Genomic DNA, 25,518 nt, shown 5'->3' with positions numbered 1-25,518 from the left:
CCCACTCCCCGCGTAAAGGCCTGCCAATCAAGGTATGAAACACATACTTAGCTGATCAAGGTAAAGGACACCAAAATTTATCCTATCAAGGTATGGAACGCCATTAATTAGCCAATCAAAATATGAATTGAAAATACTTAGCAAATCAAGGTATGGAACGCCAACAGTTAGCCAATTAAATTATGGACTGACAACAGCTAATCAAGGTATGGAACACCAAAATTTAGAAATCAAGGTGTGCAATGCCAATACTTAGCCAATCAACGTATAGAATACCAATATCAAATGCCAATCACTGTACAGAATGCTAATATCTAGCCAATTAAATTACAAAATACCAATGTTCAGCCAATCAAATTACAGAATGCATTTTTTTGGTCACTTATAAAATGCAAAATACATACAGTATACCTATATTTTGAAATGTGAATGCAATTTCATTGCTTAGAAGAGACTTTTTTATGCCTTGTTTAGCGAAACCTACGCCTGCCAATAATGATGATTACAAATAAAAATAACATTTTATTTTTGCCCAATTATTAATGCACCCATCACCACAAAAAATAGAAATTTCAGAAAAAAAAATCAAAGTTTTTCTGTTATTTCATTACGCCCGCCACTGCCTTGAAATCTCCAAAAATAAGATATGTATATTTCTTCCTAATTACAGTATATAAATTTAAAGCATTGGGGGCATTGACTAAGCAAAATACATCATGTATATAAACAAATTATTGGTTGCATGCATAAAATAAAAAAAACAAAACATATAGCTCAAACCGCTTTATTTTTATGGCTGTCTCTTATACACATCTAGATGTGTATAAGAGATATATATATATATATGTACATATTTCCCTGTTTTTTTGCATTTTTGATTGTGAAGTTATTTGTTCAAGGGGGGATGTAGACAGAGATGCTTGTCACCTGTTCACCCCTTCCTTTTCGCTGCTGTCCGTTGTATTTTTATATTGTATTCGTTTTCTTTGTGCAGTGATGAAGCGTAATAAATAAATAAACAAGGTATAAAAAAAGTCTCATCTTGTCAATAAATCACAAATCACATTTTAATAATTTCCTACACATCAAGGTATCAACGCTTTTTTAAAAGTCTATCAAGTTATGCAACGCAACTATGTATTATAAAATTCCAATGCACTGCTCTACTCGTCATGAACATTTTCACAATCAAAGTGATGAATAACTATATCAAATTATTTGTATCACTATCCTAGCCACCGTCTGAACAAATAAAACCTTCTAAGCCAACACATCATTACACGCAATGTTATTCTCAATTATCCCAAATAATTTACTGCATTTCCTAGGAACTATTAAAATATGTCCTGGAGGACTATGGGACTAGCAAACACATGATTCTACGCAGTGCCACGAATGACAACGCATCTTTTCTCGATTAATCATTATCGTCAACTTGGGTCAACGTACCCATGGGACAAGCAGGTGAACTCTGGATTGTAGAAGATGATGTGCCTGTGGGACACTAGACAGGCTGCTATCATTTCAAATTGATATGTTTCTTTAATTTTGATAAATAACAGAATATAAATCAAGCCATTGGTTTATTTTCACATTTAAAAGTTCACAAGAGGTGAATTACACATCTACTCCCATGCAGGTGGTTGGTGGGGGTGGGGGGCATTGACTAAGCAAAATACATCATGTATATAAACAAATTATTGGTTGCATGCATAAAATAAAAAAAACAAAACATATAGCTCAAACCGCTTTATTTTTATGGTCTATACAAAGACAAGCCAAACCAGTCGCTCGTCGCAAAAATCGATCTTGTGTTATTAATACAGTGTTAGAGAGTAAAATAATAGCTATAAAATGGTAAAAAAAATCATTCAAATCGGACATTTCCTTAAGAAGTTACAAGCGTTTAACCACACAGCTGTTTAAAGAACAATATATGAGAAATCAGCCTTTAAAGTTTATGATTTCAGGCATTTCTAATGCAGAAACTATCTTTAAAGCCTTAAAAAAAGTGGTTTTTTAACATTGAAAATGGGGAAAATAACAGCATAGGATGGTGTATAGATATATAAAGGTTAGTTTAGTGCAATAAAATAGATTTTTAAAATTTTGACATTTTAGCATGTTTTGGCCATTTTCTCTGAAACACGATTTGCGACAAGTGACTGGTTTGGCTTGTCTTTGCCACATATAGTAAAGTAAATCCTTGCCGAGCCACTTAGTCTCATAGAACTGGAGCCTATTCCCAGTTACTCTAGCGTGAAGTGGATGAGAGTGTAATACTCTCCCCACCCTGGTGTGACGCTAGCCCACCGCAGGTTACTCCCACCAATTCACTGGTACCCAATGATACAGACTGGGTAGACTGAAGCAATCTAGATTTAAGTGCCTTGCTCATGGGCACAAGCGAAATGCACAGCGAAAGATTCAAACCCAGACCTCGAACAAAGCTTTCCCACTAAGCCAAACCGTTTAAACTACACATATAAAAAATATGGACGGAATTAATTATGGATCTGTGACAATAACATATATTACCTGATTTATTAATTGATAAATATAATTATTTATTTGACAGAGTAATTAATTCATTGCTTAGTTATTGATTTATATGTTAATTCATTGATGTATTGAGGTATTGATTATTTAATGTATTATTTGTTTGAATGATTTATTGGCTGATGTTTAATTCATGGATTTGTTGATGAATTGATTAATGTATTGATTTATTGATCGGCCAATGTATTTATTGATAATGGATTGATGATTGTACTAATTTCTGAACTATTTATTGCATTGATTTTTTAATTAATTATTGTATGGAATAAATATCTAATGTATTAATTTACTAATTGATTTTTTTATTGATTAATTTATTGATCTATTTATTTTGATTGTGAATCATGCTGTAATTTACTAGAAAACTTCAGGTGCCGGTTTCTTTGTGTTTTGTTTCATCAATTTTGTGAGCATATCCTGGCCAGCGGTCGAAGCGAAACATGTGATGATGTTCTCGTATCCTTGCCTCGATGCCAATTCATACGCAGTCTCATCTTTATTGTTCTTAACTTTTGTACTAGCTCCCGCACTCAGCAGGGTTTTGACCACTTCTTCCCCTTCTGGGCCAAGCAACACAGCGTCATGGAGAGCTGCATTTCCTCGTCTATGTACGAAAGCAGAACAAATTGTCAGCTACAGAAGTTAACTTATTTAAAGCTGACTGAACTGTAAATGCTACATATTTACCAGCCAGACAAACCAATACCAACCATATTCCAGACAAGAAAGGAAAATCAATAGTAGTACCTAACAACAGATAGATGGCAGTCACACACAGTGGCAAAATTAGGACTTTTGACATGGGGATAGATCTGATGGAGGATAATATGAAAGGTGCTACCTTAGAGTGGGGAATGAGGTGGTATAATGTAATTTTCAAATACTGTATTTTTTTGTTAGTGGGGAGAGGGCCTCCGAAGTACACCCCCCCCCCCATGCTATATAATACAGCTACAAGTGAATTTTGCTTGAGTGATTCATGGAGTGATTGATACTAGAATGGAATAAAACATTAGAGACATTTTTTGAGGAATAAAAATACTGGTTTTGAATTCAAGTAATTTAAGAGTCTTCAATAATGATTAGTTTGCAGTTGACAATTTTATATTTTTAGGTTATACTGCAGAAATTTTACATTTACTTATATTTCTGAATCACATAAATGGTTGTACTGCTTTGAGACTGTCTTGTACTTTAATGAGACAAAACAAAACACACCACCCCAAACACACATTCTTTTAGGTAGTTTTATTTCATTTGCCAAAATGTAAAACCAAATAACACAAAAAACTGTAATATCATCATTGATACGAAAATTAATGAAATAAAAATCTGAAAGGGAATGCTACGGAGAAAAAGAAGGAACTTACGGTCCAGCTTTCTTGTTGATATCAGCACCAGCAGAAAGGAGGATTGGTAGACACTCAACCCTGTTGTTGATGGTTGCCACGGAGAGGACAGGTATGCCGTCACTGTTTTCGCAGTTGCTGTCTGCTCCCTATGAAGAAAGAATATATATAACCATACTTATATGATATTGTGGACAGACGAAAGACAGCTGGTACCAGTTTACCAGGTGGGGGGGGGGGGCGGGGCTAGTGGAGCGAATTGAGTCTCAATTGGCTGGGCCACGGGGCGGCCTAGGACCCCCGGTGGGAATCCGCTGGAAGCCCCGGATATTTGGCGAATTTTTATTAATTATTTGATAGGCATCGAGCTACTATAATATGACTTCATGCAGGCTATGTTTTCTAATGTCAAAATCAGCTTCCAAAACCAAAACATTTTGAATAAAACAAGAAACAAAGAGTATGCAATGTAACCATCTAATTTATTTTCAAATCCTCATTCTTGAAAGTGAAATTCTACATTTTGGAAATTTTGCATTTGTCAACGCTATTAAGGTCGAGGTTGCTTCCCCTATCACGATGTATTCAAAGCATCATGAGGCTATCCAAACAAGCATTTGTCATAACAGAACGCAAATTATTTTTAATTAGTCTCATTGAACTATTATTAGGCCTATTATTATTATTACTATTATTATTACTGTTATTATTATTTATTATTTATTATTATTATTATTATTGTGATGAAAAGTTAACAAAAATAGTTTAATGAAAGTAAATAATTTTTTTATTTGTTTATTACCCGACAAAATATACTCGTCTTCCCAGACAGGGGGATTCATCCCCCAGCCCCCTCTGGCACCACCCCTGGCTGTGACAAAAAGAAATCCTTAGAGGAGAAGAAAGTTACGATGCGAGCTAGTCCACACCTCAAGCGCTTTGTCATAACAGAACGCAAATTATTTTTAATTAGTCTCATTGAACTATTATTAGGCCTATTATTATTATTACTATTATTATTACTGTTATTATTATTTATTATTTATTATTATTATTATTGTGATGAAAAGTTAACAAAAATAGTTTAATGAAAGTAAATAATTTTTTTATTTGTTTATTACCCGACAAAATATACTCGTCTTCCCAGACAGGGGGATACATCCCCCAGCCCCCTCTGGCACCACCCCTGGCTGTGACAAAAAGAAATCCTTAGAGGAGAAGAAAGTTACGATGCGAGCTAGTCCACACCTCAAGCACTTTGAGACTTTGGTATAAAGCACTATATAAATCGAACCACATTACATTACATTATAAATATCTATAAGGGTCTATTCATTTATTCATTTCTTTATCTTATCTTTAAAGTATCATGAAGAAAATGATTGATACCAATCAGAAACATTTACTATCCGAAGGCATGGTCCGATTTTATGGAATAATATTGATGCTTCTATTCATAATTCAGTATCTGTCAAAATGATGTATAAAAATTATTTGTTGTTAACATATCAATAAGGATCCTTTATATATTTACATTCATGCATACTTTTATTTAGTTCATATCCTACCAACATGTCTTTGTCACTGTTGTTATGTATCACATCATGTTCGTCCGCGTAATTGTTACTAATTTTGTTTAGGTGGTCAATGGTGTATGAGCTCTGCTCTTTTGTTGGTCATCCTTCTATTGTTCAGTACATGAAAATATGGAATTTTTTGGAAAATAAACTGAAACTGAAACTGATTTAATTTTCATTAAACTTTCTTTTAACAGTATTTTAAATTTGTTTACATTTTCTATATGCAATTTTATTTATTATTTCTATACTTTTGCTTTGGACAAGGCTTTGAATCTATGAACACTAGAAACTTCTATGCATAACAACTCTTCTAAACTAAGCCTCACCTCATCAAGAATCCGCTGTACCTCATCATCTCTGCCTTCTCCTTTGGGACCAACTTCCTTCAACAGTTCTTTATCTTGGGCCTAGAATAAAAAACATTAACTCCAAAATTAACTGCAAAATACATTCATAATTATCTAATATTGGATAATTGAAAGATATTAATATGATAATTAAATGTATTGTTAATTTGTTTTATGTCTATGACATCAGTCCATAAATTTCCTGCAAATGCTATTTGTCATGAAAACAATATATGATAATTATTTAGAGTGTTAATAGATGAAATTTATATATCATATTAATTGAAATATATTGTTCCAACCTGAATTATATTTCTGAGTATTTACACACTATTCTTTATTCTATTCATAGAGGGTAACTCTTCCAACAGGACCAAGAAGGCCTCTATTAAATATATAAAACACATCAGAAAAAAACACACAACAAAATAATATTTAAGAATATCCATAAAAATATAAATAAATAAATTAATTAATAATAATAACAACAATAATAATGATAATAATAATAAATCAATTAATAAAGCAATAAAAAATATATAAAAACATGTAAATAAATCTACACTATCACTACTATCAAAAATATGTTTTCAATTTAAATTTTAAAGTAATGAGGTTTAAAAAAATTATATAAATTCTGAATATTAAAAATTCCTTCTTTACTATCTGAACATCAAACCACCATCTGCATTCAACAGCTTGCAAACATTCACATCTAACATCAATCAGCTTAATAACACCCTAATCTCTTGTTGACATTGTATTGCCTAGAGCAAGATATAAATTTTACTATTTTAAGACGTGACTTAAGTATTCCAAAAACAGCATAAATCCTGTATCTGTACTTACTGTTAGTTTATCATTTTTCTTGACTTTCTTTTTTGTTGTTGACTTGGCAGTTTTCTTCTCTTCTTCTGTGATTGATTAAACAAAAAAATATATTGAGCACTGAGATCATTCACCTTTATTTTTTAAATCATTAAAACCCATTAATCAATGCAAATTTATCAATCTATAAAGTCTTATCTTGACAATATAAAGTAGTTACAGTGTATAAGCACCCTCTGGCAAGTGTTTCTTTATACCTTGTTTCGTGAACTTGTATTAAAGATTGTCAGAAAGAGGCTGGGGAAAACAAATTTTTTTTCTTATTTAGCAAATGGTTGTGCCAAAAACAACAGAGGAGAAAATAAAAATAAAATGTTACTGTTGAATGTAAATAGTGTAGTAAGGAGAAAATTAGCTGCAAAGTTTCCAAATGGCGGCCATTTTGAATTGCAAATTAGGTAATTTAGTATTGGCCGATCAAGGGAGATTTTGGATATGCTAATTGTTACAAGCAAAAGAACATAATTCAGCAATAAAACAAACTTTTGCAATTTGTTTGACTGGGGAACCTATTTCTACTTGTCTATAATAGGATGGTTAAATGCTATAAATTTATACTGTAATTAGGAAGAAATATACATATCTTATTTTTGGAGATTTCAAGGCGTAATAAAAATAAAGAAAAACTTTTTTTCCTGAAATTTCCCTTTTTTCGTATCGGTAGGTGTGATAATTGGCCAAAAATACAATTTATTTATATTTTAAATCATCATTATTGGTGGGCGGTGGGCTTGCTAAACAAAGTATAAAAAGAGTCTAACCTTAGTTTCAGTAATGTTAAAGCACCTATCAAAGGACAATGAAATGTTTGTAAACAAGGGTGAAACAAATAATACTAGTAGCACCTTGTCCAGACTAATGTTAAAAAACAAGCTTTTGCTAGCTCAAGCTAAAAACTCTTTCAGGTGACTTCAAATCTAATTCCGATGATATTCTGCATGCCAGTCAACCATAAAAGAACACTTCAGGATGTTTATGTTTTTAACAGGCATTATTATTAAAATGATGGCTCAACAACAGCTACAATATCAGCTCTAGAGATGATTAAATGAGTGCCTTTATTTTTGGTTAATTTTTGTTTATTTCTCACCAAAACTGCCTGTACTGCCACTAAAGCTATGTCGTCTTCCTTCGGTCAGTTGGCTTAAGAAACCTCCTTTGCTAACGTCCAGGGGTTTACCGGTCAAAGCATCTCTGTTTCCTCTTAAAGCATAACAGACATTGACACTAAGCTCATATCCATCCTCGTGAACTGTTGCCGAAATCAACTGCAATTAAAACAAGATTAATTACAGCATAAATGTCAATCTATGTACAAAAAACACTTGTTTAATCCAACAAGCAGTTGCATCTGGGGGTCAGGTTATAACTGACTGAGTTCTGAGTCATCAGCCTTATTTATTAATCATACTGGGCATTTCATTGGCTACTAGTTAGTCCCAATGTGCGCAGTATTTATATCCCCTAGGGGTGGTATTCATCATTTTTCAACATATGTAACTTTAATAGACCATGAGTAGATTAAGTCAGCTTTAGGATTTCAAATATTAAGTTCATATTATCTTCTGTTGACTACACCTTGGATACTTATTACCAAAAGGTGATTAATGCTTCAAATCTTTCAGAATTTAATGTTTCAAAAAAACTGTTAAAGAAAACAATATTATTTTTCTTGCATCTGCTTGCCAAATTCGAAAATCTTACTAAACTGCCTGGAAAAAATTGGCAACTTAAGAAATTCAATGAAGACATAAGAGGATTTTTTAAATTAATTAAAGAAGTTCTGCAAACTTACGAAAACGAATATGAATACGTCATCTTCATTATCATCATTCGTGCCTAAATCATTCTTAACAATGCATACGTGCTAAATATGATCGTTGATTGATTTACAAGTCATAAGTCAGATAATCAGGTGGTAGCCACTGTGTGTGCACTGAACCGTAGAGATCTCTAGGTCCCATGGTTTAATTCACATCGCTGCTCTCCTTCAAATTTTATTTATTTAAATTTATTAGCTTAGTACAGTTTGTATATGTGGCAAAGAAAATCCAAACCAGTCACTCGTCGCAAATCCTGTTTTGGAGATAATGGCCAAAACATGCTGGAATGTCAAAATTTTGGAAATCTATTTTATTGCACTAAACTAACCTTTATATATCTATACATCATGCTATGCTGTTATTTTCCTCATTTTCAATGTTAAAACAACAATTTTTAACGATTTGGTGATGGTTTCTGCCTAAGAAATGCCTAAAATAGTAAACTTTGAAGGCTGATTTCTCAAATATTGTTCTTTAAACAGCTGAATGTTTAAACTCGTGTAACTTCATAACAAAATGTCGGATGTAAATGATTTTTTTACCATTTTATAGCTCTCATTGTACTGTTAAACCCTGTATTAATAACTAAAAATTGATTTTTCCGACGAGTGACTGGTTTGGCTTGTCTTTGCCACATATTATGAATTCTAAGCATTACCTTTCCGATCTTTGGTTCACTGATCATTCCTCGAAACTCAGTATTGTTCTGAGCATGTGTTTTTAAATGTCCGCAAATATGGTCAATTTGCTGTCTCCAGTATCCTACAAGAAAACAGACAAATTACACAAATCAATCGTGATGTTGGTAGTTCGAACAACGTCGAAAAGGGAATGAGGACGTTTGTTAGGGAGACGGTTCGCACGTGGCGCCTTGGGTCGGACTGTTCCATTATTTTCGAAGGGGTGTTCCGTTTTGGGAACAATGGCAATTAGTCGGTTATCCAGGTAAGTATTCACGAAATAGACTAAAAAAATTATAAAATAATTTAAAATAATAATAAACAGTAAAAATCAAATAATAAAGAATTATTGTATTGAAAAGTTTTGAGGATAGTACTATTTTTGATTGTATTATCAGTATAGTATTTTAACGCATATTTCTAAAGTTCTATATTAACACATAACAAATTAATAGATTATACTATACATAAATTGTATTCACCTTTTCCAGGGCTAACAGCAGTTAGTGGAGGCTTTTTCTCTGTGACTGCCATACTTTCATTTTGGTTGGTATTCTTAAGGTGTTTATTTGAAGGGTAAAAGAGGCCAACAGTTTGTGTTCCTACGGAATCAGTTGGAGTTGGGTCTTTTGGCATCGACATCGGTACCCAAGCAGAAGATCCTTTTGCATCCAAGACCTAAAAAGTGCAAGAAAGAAATCATAATGAAAATTAATGTGGCCTGCAGATTACAAAGGCCCTCATACAGTTTTAAGTGTGCATGACTATGTCAAAGGTCAAAGTTTATACTGTTGGTATTATAATAAAGTGTTATTACTTAACAGTTGTTGGTCTTTACGAAATAAAAATACTGCAACCATCTTTAATCTATTAATATGCAGTAACTAGAATGGAGATGATACATATGTGCAGCTGAAACTAAAAGAGGGTAAATAATAAAGATGGAAATTTTACCAGAATGTATTTCACTTTTCTTCAATAGAAGCAAAGTTCAGATACGCATATTTACTTTACTGTCTTATTCCAAACAAAGATACTATAAAAATATATTTTTTTGAGTCCAATATAAAACCTTTGTAAAACTCTTTATGTTGCATTACAAGATGTTATTCCTATTTAAAAGTGAATGTTTACATGTGTTTGTAAATGCTGTGAAATAAGTGGACTATGCCTTAGTGGTTAATATAGTAGGCTTGCCTTCCATTACCAAAATCCTGGGTTCAAATCCTGCAGAATCCCTTTTCACTTATGACTAAAACAACTCCAGTCCCTAAGCCTCAAAATAAATTTATAAATTATAGAGCATCAACCACTTTTAATACGTAATTAGCAATAAAACCTTTTATTAAAAAAAAAAACATCAAAATTGCAGCCTTACGGCTGAATTGCACAATAGGAAGAACGGTGGGTGGGGAACTTTTACCTCCTTTTAACAAGTACAATGGATAAGGAAGGAGGGGGAATGTTAGTTATCAATATTTAGGATTTTAGTAAAAAAAGATATGGCATTATTTTGATATCTAGTGACTTTACAGCTAGGCTGTTGAAATCTTCTATGGCTTCTTAGGGCATGTTTCTGCTGAAAAACATGCTTTTTAAAAGCGAATAAATTCCTTCAGAACGCATTTCTAGTGAAAAGTGCAACTAATAAAAACATAGTAAAGCGAGCATTGGTAGGTGGGTAGAGCATATAATGACCATCACCTACGAAAGTTGAAGTTGACCTTACTTCCGGAGAGCTACAGTGCATGCTGCGAAAGAAGTAAACAACACACCGCAAAAGTATGACTAAATTATGGTACGGACAAAGCATGTCATCCTGTTGGTTTTATTTTTTTCTTTGCCCGGAATTTCCCACGAACGAATAATCAAACCAACGAAGAAGTCAATTTAGGCCACCGATGGGTCACGACTAACACATCATTGCGTTGCAGCTGAAAAGTGTACCAAAAAACACATGTTTTCTGAACACCAACCCTATAAGGAATGCGTGTCAAAACACGCATTTTTAGAATGCATTCCTAACCGTGTTTTTGTTTTTTGGCCCGTTTCTGCTGGGGAAAAAAACATGTGGTGTTTAATAGCTGTTTAAAAACACATTTTTTTTTTTGCTCAGCAGAAACAGGGCCTTAAGCTCAGAAACCATCAAAGATTTCAACAGCCTAAGTGTAAAGTCACTAGATACTGTACTGTATTTCCATTTTAAATTTTTGGTTTGGAAAAAAAAAAAAAAAAATTGCAGAATACCAACCTGAGATGTAGATCTTCCACCAACTGTAATACCGTTATTCCTGATATCATGACGTACCGGGGGTGAAGTGAAACACCCGCAAGAATGACAAAATGTGGCGTATGGTTGATTACTTGCGCTACATTTAGAGCATCTTAAATATGTGAGCGATGGAGATGGCTAAAGATGACAAGAAATCCAAATGTACTTAGTAATGATCGAATGAGTAATTTGATTTAAATTCTAAGGCAATACTTTTGTTATACCTTCTTTTGTAAACCCACTGCCTGTTGATAATGACACTTACATATAAAAATAAAATAATATTTTTTTTCAGTTAGCTTACCTGCCATTACGAACAAATGGAAATTTCAGAAAAAAAAAATTAAATTTTTAATTTATTTTTATTACATATGCTGCTGCCTTGAAATCTATATTTCTTCCTAAATTATATACATTTAAAGCATATATCAATCCCATTACAACACTGTTTTACATTCATCAATAAAATTCTAGGCTTTGTGCAAAACCTTTTTGCTAAATAAGAAAACAACATTTTATTTGTTATTTTAAATATTTTTCTGCCCTCTGACTGTTTGCTATTACTATTGTACTACCGAATTTATCTCTTAATATAAAGATTGAACACGAGAGAATTTTGTTACCTTTGCACCACACCAATCACAATACCTCGCATCTGAATTGTTCACTCGGCCACATTTATTACAACACAGGAGTCGTCCTCCTTTAGATGGTTTTGGGGGCGCTGATAGACCACTGTAGACTGGCTATAAAAAACAAAATACACACATAAATTTACCTACACCATCTTGAGAAAAAGTGACAACAAATCAAAGATGTTAAAAATTAACTAAATGTTAACTGAGAATGAGTATAAATGGTCCTTGTTGAAAATTCAATCAGGAAATTCAGATTAGGCCTCTACTGTGTTAGATGACGGTCATAGAACAAATCCAAATCTGCTTTATGAGAGCTAAACGATGCAACGTTGTCTACAGATGTTTAGTGCCATTCTCAACAGATCGTCATTCAAAACAATCCACTGCGTGAGCGCTGTGGTGTTGCATTCTCCATGGAATCGTGTCGGCACACCATGGTGGCTGCAATGCAGTGACTACTGTGGGCAGTTGACTGGGAGGCAATCCTCCATCAAACAGTGTTCTTTGTTATGTAAATATGTACATGGGACCATCAGCCTTATGTCCATCCGAAGGACGAGTTAATGTCTAACAAAAGGACACAACCGATAGCAGCATTATTGGGTTTCGGACATGTTGTCTCGATAGTAGCATTATTGGGTTTCGGACATGTTGTCTCGATAGTAGCATTATTGGGTTTCGGACATGTTGTCTCGATAGTATTGGGTTTCGGACATGTTGTCTCGATAGTAGCATTATTGGGTTTCGGACATGTTGTCTCGATAGTAGCATTATTGGGTTTCGGACATGTTGTCTCGATAGTAGCATTATTGGGTTTCGGACATGTTGCCTTTCTGCTAAGCTAACCCGCCATAATGTTATATTTATATTATTCCTACCTTGGAATTGCCTTGTAAAGTGAGTTCACAGGTCACACAGTACTGTAGGTTGGCTGGATTGGCAGTCCCACATCCAGTGCACAATAACTTGTCCTACAATATTGAAAACATATATAGCATGGTCATATATAATATAATATAATTTATTTTGACTGTCGACATATTTACATAACATGTCTCATGTCAGACTCAATGGCAGCAGCAAGTGGGGCTCATACAAGAGCCCTCTTACCCATTCTGTATCTGTTGAAAGTACAGCTTGATTAACACAAGAAAGAGTGATATGCAGACACTTGCTGAGGAACACAGCAAGAGTTCCTCACTAAATCATAATGTGTCTTATCTGATTCTGAGATTAGCACACATCACATGTTATATCCATGTAACAAAATCTGACATCTCTGAGATAAGAAGGCTGAGCACCATGCCCAAAAATTTAGGGTGACTCCACCAAGATTTTAACCCAAGACCTTGCAATTAGGATTGCAATACCATTACAAACAAGTTACAGCTTAATTATAACAAACAGTTCTGCACATTCTCCACAATTATTTCTAGAAAGAACTTGGAGAGTAGATACAAGGATCTTGAAAATTAAGTACATGACATAATAAAACAGCAAGCTTTTTTACAAAACAAGAAATAACTTTTGAAAATTACCATTACAAAAATAACTGGAATACTTCTATGATAGCAACAAAAACATAAGCAAGTAATCCAAATTTATAAGCAAAGACAAAAATAATATCAGAACCCTAAATTGATGTTTAATTTATGGATATGTTATGAAATGATGATGACTACAGTACAGGTATATCAATATTATTCTAGTGGTGAAAATAATGGCTATGTAGATAATTGTAGAATCTTGTGATAAGGATAATAATGATGAAAAAATAAATAGTGATGTAGGTGAATAGTGTGATTTTGAAAATAATGCTGTAAACAGTGAATAATGTGATAAATTATTATACTTTTGGAATAATTACTAAAATCAACATACAGTACAGGTAGCTCTGAAAATACCAAATAGTACCAGAAGAATCTGAATTAAGTAAACATATCTAAACAATTGAATATCAGCAACAAATTGCAATATCACAGATGAAATCAATGACATTAGAAGCACAATAAATCCAGCAACAAACACTAAAGCTGATTGGACGATTTCTACCTTATCAATGATGACATCACTCTGCTTTCTCTTAGCCTGCTACACATAATGGAAATGTTATGTCAATAAAATCTTAATATTAATGATTTCAACAACTTTGTATACATTGCTTCAAACATACATCATCAAACAAAAATTATTTGTCTCGGTGTCCGTTTGAAGTTGGGCAATGCTCTACTGCATCAGACGAAGTTTAATAAAAAATTATTGATTGATTGCATTACAATATAAATAGTGTTCCCACCAGACATTTCCATTACGATTTGAATCTTTAAATAAGCTCAGCAGTGGCTGCAGAAATTTTCCGACAGGGGTCTGACATGTCTGACAGGGGAATCCAAACTAAAAAGTGAGAGCAGCCAGCTCAGTCGGCTAAAAACTGGTGGTAGTCACCATATGTGCGCTAAGCTGTGGCGATCTCTTGGTCCCTGGTTCCATTCCCATCGGTGCTCTCCTTGCGTTTCAGCTGGAGGGCCTCAAATACAATTTTCTAAAGGGCACCATCTTTCGGATGAGTCATTGGTCCCGTGTGCAAAACGGCCCATGTTAAAGAATGTAGCACACTCTTCAGAAAAGAGTAGGGGATCTCCACTGGAAATAAGTCTTCTTTAGACTTTCGTGGGTTATCCTTAGTGTTTACACACCGAATAAATCTAATCCAATGCTCATTACAGAGCCTTGGTCAGGGTGGCACAGGGAGAGTGTTTGTGACTTAGAACTGTATGCTCCAAAATTGTGCTTTTAGTTGACAACTTTAAAGGATTGGCAATAAAAATATCGGTATTTAAATAGGCAAATTTATATCATTGGTCTGAAGGTCTCGTCGATCGATGCATCGGATGACAGGGTGTCCAACAAGAAGTTGGGGAGGACACCACTAAATAAGGTATGTTTTTGTAACACTAGACTTTAATACATGGAGCTATGCACTGTGACTTCTTATCAAACGATTTTTGCAATGTGACCATGTCCAATCATTAATTTGTTGTATTTATACTCTGCGTATACCACCATTGTATTGTACTTTGTTTTTTTGTTGAATAACGCATAAGAATATATTTCTAAGATTAATACTGACAGTACATCTTTAATTACGGTTTTTGGAAAATTGTTTATCTCTTTTCTTAAGACCAGTAAAACATTGTTTATGAAATTATTAACTATGTACAGAAATCTTACTTTTAATTTGACACTTGCTTGAGGAATAAGCTGGGGGGTAATGGGCATCTCACAAACAAGACATTGGTTGGTATTTAGGGGGACCATTGCATTACAGTAAACACAAATTCCAGTCTGAAAAATATAAAATAAATTGAAATATGTAATGCAAGAAAAAGTAATGTCTCTGTTGGCAAACATTATGTGTTTTATTGATCATTTATTTTAAAACTATTTAATGAATTAATTTATAAAATTATCTAAAAAATATAATTGCAATTTAATGTACAGATCCCTGAAATTCATCAATTTAAAAGAAAATCCCTGTTCCTAAGTGGTAAAGTAAGTTACACCGAAGTTGGCTTGGCTGGTAGCGCGTCAGGTTTAATTGAAGGCAATGTTTATCATCATTTATACTCGCTTACGCGTTTTGCAAACAGGACATAATTTTGATATTAAAACAGTCATATCTTCGTAAGTACTTATCGGATAAGATTGATTTTTTCACTATCGTATTTTTACAAGATATTAATAACTCCAAACTTTTTTTTCCGACATCCGACTGTTTCCCCCTTGTCATCGCCAAATATAGGCACATCATAACTATACATTATACTATACATACTATATATATACTATACATTACTATACTATATATACTATACTATATATATAAAATACATTATACTATACATAACTATACATCATAACTATATCATGACTATACAGTACAGTATATGGGCATACAGTTTTTCATCAAAAGAAAATGTGATAAACTGGACAGACGCTTAAGGGGATCAAATAAGTTATCTTACAAACGAAACAAAAAGTTTTAAAACAACCTACAAAAGTCTAAAATGCTAACAGATAAAATATATTGAGTAAGACAACATACATCACCAGGTTCAGGAGGAGGTAGCCTTGTATTTGGTAGTGGGGGAACAGGTGAGCCACAAGCTATACAGAATCTTGCGTACGGATCAGCAGGTCGGTCAGCATTGCAAAACACACACCTTGCAAAAGAATAAAAAAAATACAAAAATAAATTAAGTTAAGCTCTCATGGCAAAGAATATAAAATTGAGAAATACGTCCAGCCATCACTGCATTGCAATTGAAAGAATAGTGAAATCAAAACCGTAATTGTTAAAGTACCGTGAAGACTCCCCAAGTTTGAGAAATTTTTTTTGACGATTTCTGTATGTTGGGCGTATAAGACGACCCCCTATTTCATCGGAATTCATACTTTTTTCTGCTTTTTCATGGTCTAGTCTTGATACTGCATCTAGCTGGTAAAAACGGAACCATATGTAGGGCCAATCTTCCAAATAATATAATTTCATGCGATTTTAAATATTCATCAAAATATCATTTCCTTGCATTAATTGCATTCATTTATACTAACAGTTGTAGCTTCATTTCAGTAGTACATTTAAGTGTTACTGTTACAAGAAAAAAAATCCAAAATTTGTATGTGTTGCGTGTATAAAGCGACCCCTTGTTTTCTGATCGTAATTTGCTATTTTAAGCTGTCTGATATTTGCGAAATATTCGCTAAAAAAAAAGATAAATTTTGAATTAAATTAAATTCAATGATGATAAATAATTATGATAATTATAATAAGAACATTGACATACTTCATAAAGTCTGTTTTTCTTTGAAGCCTATTAGTCTGTGTTATATTTTGAGGCGGGTTGATCGGTTGATTGGCATTCAAACTTGGTGATGTCATTGGTTGAGTGGCTGTTGGAGTCCGACTACCAGGCATTGGTGATCTACCTGTCATGCTTGGGGTTTTACTCCCCAATCTGTCCTCCATAAACCTTGTGCCTAAGAACAGATGTCAATAAATAGTGATATAATGTGAATGCAATATAATTTATGATCATTGTGTGAAGTTATTTTTTCATTACCGCCATTATTAGGCAAGATTTGTTTTCATGAGCTTATTTTTTTTAAAGATAGCCAAAGGAGGGCGAAAAAAAATATAAATAAAATTTTGTTTTCTTATTTAGCAAACAGATTTGGCAAAAAAATTCAGAAGGAGAAAATTAAAATAAAATTTTATAGGTGAATGTAAAACAGTATAGTAATGGGATGGATAAATGCTTTAAAATTATATAATTAAGGAGAAATACACATAATCTTATTTTTGGAGATTTCAAGGCAGAAGCATAATAAAAATAAAGAAAAACTTTAACTTTGTTCAGAAATTTCTTTTTTTCTTGGCAGCAGGTGCGTTATTTGGCCAAAAATAAAATATAATTTTTATTAGAAATCATCATTATTGGCGGGTGTCGGCTTGCTAAACAAGGTATAAAAAGTCTCGCTTTAGCAGTGGCGGATCCAGGATTTTGAAATAGAGGTGGCCCGGAGAGGGACTTTCATAGGTGGAGGGCCTATACTACCTCAGCCCCAACCATGGTTGGGGCCGAGGTAAGAAAATTTATGATTATGGCACCTCTAGATGGCTGGAAATGGCACTCCTAGACTCAAAATTTTAGTTGCATTTTTTTAAATTTTTTTTTTTTAATTTTGACAAATTTAGGGGGGTAGCCCAAGGCCAGCTGGCCCCCCCCCCCCCACACTCCTTGAATCTACCTATGCTTAGCATGAACATGAGAGTTTAAAATACATCAAAAACTGAAAATAGAAAAGCTTCAACAATGACAAAAGAAAGAAAAGGAAGAAAAATCTCAACCACCAATACCTTTCGTTGGTTTTCTGTAATTTGATCCCTTTGTACCATTACTTTTGCTGGTGGCTGTTGACTTTAAAACAGAACAAAAAATTATAACTTCAAATTGATCTTTCAACTTGTTCACGTTAATGCTCAACAATCAAATCAAGAATCTTAAAGAATAGATATTAATCAATCAGCCAATGACTGGCCAATAAATAAGCCTTTTAGGTAGTGATTTAGAATTAGCGAGGTCTTGAATTGCAGGGTGAACTGTATGCTTACTTGACCATAGGCAATGGCAGTGGAAACTATGTCTAAAAACTCCCTGGTCTTATCATCAATCACTTTAGGGTATGTTCACACACACGGTGTAAGCCTAGTGTAGCTGTGTAGTGTACTCCTTTGTGTGTGAACTAGGCAGTGGCACTGCTTAATACGCCACTTAATACGCCACCTCTGTGGCATTATTAATGCTACCTGCAGACCCCAGATTAGCTAACGCCACGGAGCTATAAATGCCAGTGATGCTTGAATGATTTGACCTGATTTCAAGAGATTGACCAATCACTATTGTAATAGATTAGTTACTTTGATCCCTTTCCTGTGCTCTCTATAAGTGAAATGGTAAAGGAGTTCTTTTTCTATCACATTTTACTTAGTTTACAATGTATATGATTTGTTGATTGTGTTTTGTAAGATACTTTAATCTATTTAGACTGTCTATTAAAGCCTGCAACACCAGCAATTGTTCCACAATGCTAGTTGAAAAATCAGAAGTAAACTTGTTCATTTAAAGTATAATAATCATAAGTTCACTTCGAACAATTCACAGATTTAAAAGTTTTAATGATGCACTGTAAATTTTTTACTACAGTTAAGAAACTGTACATTATTTAAAACTGAAAACTATTCCCCCATAGGCCTATATTACTACTAGTTTAACGTCAGCGTTAATATAGCAAACGCCGTTTAAGTGACCACTTTGGAATTTTAATCCGTGGATTAGCTTACGCCGGCATAAGCTACGCCAATCTTACACCGTATGTGTGAACATACCCTTAGTCAATCAATCAATTAGTGAATTTATCTACATTTAACAAAGCCTGATAGAAGATTTAGTGATTACTTTTAATCCTGGTGATACTCCCCGGGATGTGCTTCTGGCCGTATCGCCATCACTGTCTGTTGATGTTCCGGGCACCCATTCTACATCAAACACTTTACACACAATACTACTCTCTCTTGTCTTGTCCCTGAAAATACATTACATTTGGTCAAATATTTTGGGAAGGCTACTTGGTGAATTTTGGTTTTGTAGTCGTCAAGAGTTCAAACCACCTGCTGACTATTCTCACCTGGCCATGCTTATGTAACCCAGCTTGCATCATTGATGGGCTGTGAAGTGGGTCATGCTATGTTTTAGCCCAAGGTGCAAGCATTTCATGGCATATAACAAATAATAAAGTAAACCCTTATGAAAAATGGCTTTTAGGCCTTGTTTGGGATGTCTACAAATAATTTAAATGAGCTTTACACTCTGTGTTAATTAAATTTCTTAATAATCATACTTCTCGTTAGTGTAGTGTGTTCTGAGTGTAATTTGTAAATATTCTGAGTATAATTTGTAAACAGTATACATATATCTATTTTTAATAATAATGACAATAACTTTAATAATAATTTTTTAAAATGTTTTTAATTTGAATTTTATACCTTCTGATATTATATTTTAGATATTTATTTTTGCAATTTTCACCTGTAAGTGGGAACAAAGCCTTCCTGTTGGACGATTGTTTGAAATAAATAAAATAAAGTTTTGGCAGATGATACAATTTTAAAGAAATAGTGAATATTAAGTGTACCTTGTTACTGCCATTGACTTTACCATTATTCTCCCCTCTGGTAGCATGAATGGTTCTTTGTATTTCATTGTTGTTTTTTCTCCAAGCTGTTGAAATGGGTTCGGTTTGGTTCCATCCAGCGTGTAGTATATCACAGAATCTTTTGTGTCTAGAGGTATGTAATAAATTTAGTTTACATACACAGCCCCTTCACAGATGCCTAAAACTCTGTCCACACCATATTTTATGTGACAAATGTAATACTGTATGCCAATGTATTTGGTGTAATATTATGACATCACCACCATGCCCATATATGGGCACATCCCACATATGCCTAAAACTCTGTTTACACTATCACATTTTATGTAACAAATGTGATATGCCTATGTATTTGGTGTAATATTATGACATCACCACCATGCCCATATATGGGCACATCCCACATATGCCTAAAACTCTGTTTACACTATCACATTTTATGTGACAAATGTGATATGCACACGTACTGGGTGTAATATTATGACAACACCACCATGCCCATATATGGGCACATCACAAAAATCTGTGACATGAAATTTGATAATGTGGACAGAGCATTATAAATTGAATTATGCAAATAACATAGGTTGTTGATTAAAATATCAAAGGCTCGTATTGAAGATGTATGTACTATCAGAAAAAAGTCAGAAAATATCAAAAATACAGTAATCAAATCAATTATTAACTTCCAATGAGAAACAGATCGAAAGAAAAAAAGGTAGTTTTCACCAATTTACAGACATTTTACAACAAAAATCCTTAAATTGATTACCAGCAGAATAATATAGGAAAGTTATTATTTAACTGTCCAAAAAGCAATTGAAATGTGGAATTAAAATTTTCATTTTTGTTTACTTTATGACTGATAGTACAACTTTAAAGTAAAAATTACGGCTTCATAGCTGTACAATAAAAGTATCATGGAAAGAAAAGAAATATAGCATTTTGAGATTAGCACAGACAAGCTGAAAACATTTACATATACTGTACTGTAATATAAATAATAGAAAGTAAAAAGATGTACTTTTGACAAATAATTTATGAAGTAATTGGATAGAGAGAGCAAAAGGAATGAATACAGGCTAACTTCTACCAATGAAAAACTTGTACCTACGTGACTCCTACCCAAAAATTGGCTAACTCGTACTCATAACTCGTAACGATAGCTTGCCCTTTACCAAGTTTAGTATACGATCTACATTTTTATTTCAAACGTTATGCAAAAAGTATTATCTATTTTGATAGTAATCATGTTAAATTATATTTTTAAAGATAAACTTACTAATTAGAAGATTTTGATACAGTAGGAATGAAATTTATAATTCATGATCGTAGTTGTCAAAACTATAATGTGGGGGAGCTATTACAGTAGAAGTGACAGAGCATTAGACAGACATTCAGTGAAATTGGTGCAAAATTTAAAGTATTTCAAAAATTAGATATTGTTTATTGATAGAAATTTGTAGTAGGGCCTATAGTATAGTAAGATGTGTTTAACATTCGATTTCATTTTATTGCACTAAAGTAATGGTACAAATACAAATGGGTACGAGTTAGCCAATGCTGGCACGTGTTTATCTAAATTTGGGTACGGGTTTGCCAAAGTGGGTACGAGTTGGAATGGGTACAAGTTGGCATGGGTATGAGTTAGCCGATGCCCGAAGGAAGAGAGGGAGAAAAGACCAAGGACAAGAGTGAAGAGTAACATCAAAAATTGGAGCTCAAGTGTTGGGAATGTGACAAATGCAAAAGATAGAGAGGGGTAGAGGTCCATAGCCATCGTACAAAGGCTTAGAAAAACAAATTAAATATATAAAATCAATTGATTTTTTTTCAAATAATTATATAGAAAATGAAACAATGGCCTACAACTAAATAGGTTGCAGCATAGCATACATATACAAAACCACAGATCCAAGATCTTTGGCAATAACATAGCATTCCTTGCAATGCATTGTTGACTTACCAGTTCCCATTTCAATCAAAGTGTTGGTGTCAATGCTCAATTTACTTTTTCCAGGAATCGGAGCACGCAGGGGAATGATTGAGGGCACACAGACAGCTCCAGCAGCCATCACGTAACTGTGTGCTTGGCTCTTGTTGAGAGTACTGTATAAATAATTCATTCGTTCACTTATAATGGTGTATTTATAAATAAAATCATCTTCACAGAAAAACTGAATTGTAATAATCTTATACATAAAATCAATGAATCACAACGATTAAATGTTTAAAGAGTAAAAAGATACAAAAAAAAAACAAAAAAAACCGACATTGAAAAATAAACTGGCCAGACCGAAATGGATTTGAATGATTAAAAGTGTTATAAATATAAATACAATTATTGTTATTATTATTACATAATATATATATATATAAGAGAACATGGAGTAGAGCTGTCTCTTATACACATCTAGATGTGTATAAGAGACCTGGCTTATATTATCTAAAAAATTTAGTGGACTAGTTCCAAAAAATATTAAATGTTTACTATATGAAACAATAACCGCACCACACTTTCAATATTGCAATGTTGTCTGGGGAAGATGCAATTCTACACCTTAAGTAAACAGCTTCAAACTTTACAAAACAGGGCAGCCAAAATTATTAATAATGTTTCAAAATATGACTCTAATACTGAAGCTCTACGTAAACTAAATTGGAACAGACGACACAAAATTGTTCTATAATGAAGCTGTGACAATGTACAAAATTATGAATAATTTAAGCCCACAATATCTTATGAACGGATTTCATACCAAAGAAAAAATACATAATACTCGATCAAAAGACAATCTTTATCTCTGTAAACCAAAAACAGACTACAAGAAAAGAAGTTTTACTTATCAAGGAACAAAAATTTGGAACTCTTTTAGTAGTTGAAGCAAAAAATGCTGAAGACCTAAAGAGTTTAAAAAAAAATTGGGTTCCATTGCTTAGTCATGCTTAGAATTGGCTATTGCGATATCTGACAGTCCGGCAAACAGGGACAGTATTCACACTACAGAGACATCTGCAATGGGACACAAACCGACTAAAGTGAAATACACTGATCCTGACTTGCAATAAAGAGGCAAAAGTAATGAAGTCTATTGTCATTGTACATACCATTTTTTTTGTGGTAAAAATATAAGTTAACACAGTCCAACCTTACATAATTAATAATCTTATTATGCTACTATTTTAAGAGGTTGTTACTCGAACGCCTAACTTAGGCATATCCCGCCATTGACCAGGGCTGTCATTATACCCATTCAACTACTTGCCTAAAGATCTAAGCTAGGCCTCTCGTCTCTAGTAGTAGGGCTACCTAGCCTAGCCCTACTACCACCTGGGCCCAAAGACAAACAGGTCCAAAGACAATTGGGCCAGTGGTGGCGCTAGGATTTCATCAACGGCAGGGAAACGCCCCGACAGGCAGGGCAAGGGTTCACGAGGGCCATAGGCCCAGGGTGGGAGGAAGGGTTTGGGAGGGGTGTCCCCCTCCCCAATGAGAAAATTTTTAAAAATAAAAAGCTGCTAGTGCTCATACAGGACACCTTGACCTAAGGATGGTGTTTTTGTATCTCATCAGTGTCCAAGCAGGGAGATAACAACTCCCTGGTCCAAGTAATAATTTATATAGGCCTATCCAATTCAGGCCAACATTTGATATAAACGAGTCTCACCTTCCTTGCGCCCCCAACGGGGGAAAAACCTTGGCTGGAGCACCCCACCCCCGGTTGCAGCACCACTGAATTGGGCCATTTCAAACTTAAGAGTGGGCCCATTGTCTTGAAAATGGTCCTGATCATGTCGTGTCATGGGCCCGATTGTCTATATAAGTAGGCTAAATCATTTTAGCTCATTCTACCATAAATAATGCATGACTCATTCAGAATGGAAGTGGGCCCGATCGTCTGGAAATGGGCATCACCCCCATAATAATCTACACAAAAAAATAGTAGGTCTAGTCTTAGGGCCTCTAGGCTCATATAATAGCTAACTAGGCCTAGGTAGGAAGTCCCTAGTAATACTAGTAGCCTAGCGGCCTAGGCTAGTACTAGATAGTAGAGGTCGCCACCTAAACTAAGGCCTATATGATCTATCTATCTTGCTAGGCCTAGCCCTAACTAAAGGCAAGTATAATCCTCTCGGTGGCCGGTCTCCGATACGTACATCTATATCTACGCTTATTATTATTAAGACTACGCCATTAGACAAAGGCCTAGTAGTATTGTTGTACCTGACTTAGGATTAGAGATATAAAGTATCTTTTATCTGTTTACCTGTTTACTGTTTATAATACTAGGCCTATTTACTTTTTTTTATACTGTAATTTTAAAAGCGCCACCTATTGGTTATGCTTTAATGCGCTCTTTAGCGCGGTCGCGTCATCACATGAACGCCACGAAAAATTAACCTCAGAAAGTTGACGAGTTGGAACCAGATATTTTGTCGAAGGTACTGAATTTGTTCGAGGTAGACCTATCCTAGGCCTAGTTGTTATGTTTGTAATGTACATTTTGCTTTTGCATATCAATTGCTTCAGCTATTTAGTATATTCCTTATATATTTGGATGTCAGAAACTTGGCCTAGGCTAGGGTAGGGTACACATCATGATGCGAAGACGAGCCGAAGTAAATGAGTGGGCACCATGGTGGCCCTTACCTGGATAGAAGGCAGCCTAGGGTAGGCCAGATGAGAGGCCTAGTATTATTATAAATGTGCAACGAAATAGGAAGGAGCAGAACACTAACACATGCATTACCTACTTACTTACCATCACAAAGCAGTGTTTATTTAATTATTTAATAAAAAATTTACCTTTCCCAGACTGTATTTTTATAGTTATTAGGCCTATTGTTATTTTTTAGTAAGGGGAATATATATTATTATATTTTGGCCTATCCTCCGCTCAAAAATTTGGCCTAGAAATCTGTCTGCATACTTGGGAAAGTAAAGCCCGATTTTCACACAGATTTTGCCGAAAATTAGGCTTTGACCAAACCTTAACCAATACAATTAATTATTATGCAGCAATTACGATTATGCGTACCTATTTTCCTAGCGATTTTCCGCTCAAATTTGGGAGATTTTTAAAATATCCTCCACGCAATTAAAAAACTTTACAGTATGGTACCTTTCCAAGATTGTACTCTCAAAATTCCATTAAAAAAAAAAAATTAATTTAGTATTTTGTTTCTTTGTAGATCTGTTATTAAGTAATTTTAATACAATGACTGAAGAAGCAACAACGATTGTTATTTATGATGACAGCTTTCCAGCTATTCGTAATGAAACAGTAGTAAGTTATTGGCTCATTCAATTTTTTTTAAAATATTTAACCTTTGCAGCTTATCCCAGGTCAGCTAAGGTGATCTATAAAAGTAAGTTTCATACGAAGTACAAAGCACATCACATTCAACTATTTTACCATTGATGTAGATAAATGATGTTACTTTTATTATCATAGATCCAACTTTCTCCAAACTTTTTTTTGTTTAGTGTATGAAGTATTGAAGATTTGTTTGTAGTGTTCAAAAAGCAAATTTCTGATGTTTTTTATATTTGGGCAAATAAATTCATTAATTCATTTAATTTATTATTCTGTCTTTCTTTATAC

The 25,518-nt window shown here is 33.9% G+C and overlaps 2 protein-coding genes across 4 annotated transcripts in view; one reads left to right on the top strand and one right to left on the bottom strand.

Annotated features, from left to right (window-relative positions):
- Positions 1 to 2,184: 2,184 nt before the first annotated feature.
- LOC117111923 (double zinc ribbon and ankyrin repeat-containing protein 1-like) lies at positions 2,185 to 24,269 on the bottom strand. Of its 2 annotated transcripts, none has more exons than XM_033254963.1 (18): positions 24,181 to 24,269; positions 21,879 to 22,021; positions 19,892 to 20,039; positions 19,156 to 19,282; positions 18,057 to 18,117; positions 16,984 to 17,176; positions 16,242 to 16,359; positions 15,368 to 15,481; positions 13,015 to 13,107; positions 12,122 to 12,244; positions 11,478 to 11,636; positions 9,709 to 9,904; positions 9,205 to 9,308; positions 7,814 to 7,991; positions 6,685 to 6,749; positions 5,815 to 5,895; positions 3,930 to 4,057; positions 2,185 to 3,163 (listed from the first exon to the last, which is right to left on the bottom strand). In XM_033254963.1, exons 2-18 carry the CDS (start codon positions 21,985 to 21,987, stop codon positions 2,917 to 2,919), a joined length of 2,244 nt encoding a protein of 747 aa, XP_033110854.1. In that variant the 5' UTR covers positions 21,988 to 22,021; positions 24,181 to 24,269; the 3' UTR covers positions 2,185 to 2,916. The 2 variants fall into 2 exon arrangements, with proteins under 2 accessions (XP_033110854.1, XP_033110853.1); XM_033254962.1 differs by having other exon boundaries at positions 24,138 to 24,193.
- Positions 24,270 to 25,518, top strand: part of LOC117111924 — a 6,746-nt gene continuing 5,497 nt past the window's right edge. The window contains exons 1-2 of one of the 2 annotated variants that reach the window (XM_033254965.1): positions 24,270 to 24,355; positions 25,106 to 25,200. In XM_033254965.1, coding sequence (XP_033110856.1) covers positions 25,132 to 25,200 — 69 coding nt within the window. In that variant the 5' untranslated portion in view covers positions 24,270 to 24,355; positions 25,106 to 25,131. Of the gene's footprint in view, positions 24,356 to 24,560; positions 24,585 to 25,105; positions 25,201 to 25,518 lie in introns of those variants that run through there. The other variant, XM_033254966.1, reaches the window with a different exon arrangement.

This window comes from Anneissia japonica, unplaced genomic scaffold (genome assembly GCF_011630105.1).
Source record: "Anneissia japonica isolate Jap-2015-1 unplaced genomic scaffold, ASM1163010v1 scaffold1594_len1068242_cov183, whole genome shotgun sequence".
In the NCBI taxonomy this organism is placed as follows: Eukaryota; Metazoa; Echinodermata; class Crinoidea; order Comatulida; family Comatulidae; genus Anneissia; species Anneissia japonica.
The sequence above is the reverse complement of the archived record's forward strand: the minus strand, read 5'-3'. Positions and strand labels throughout refer to the sequence as shown.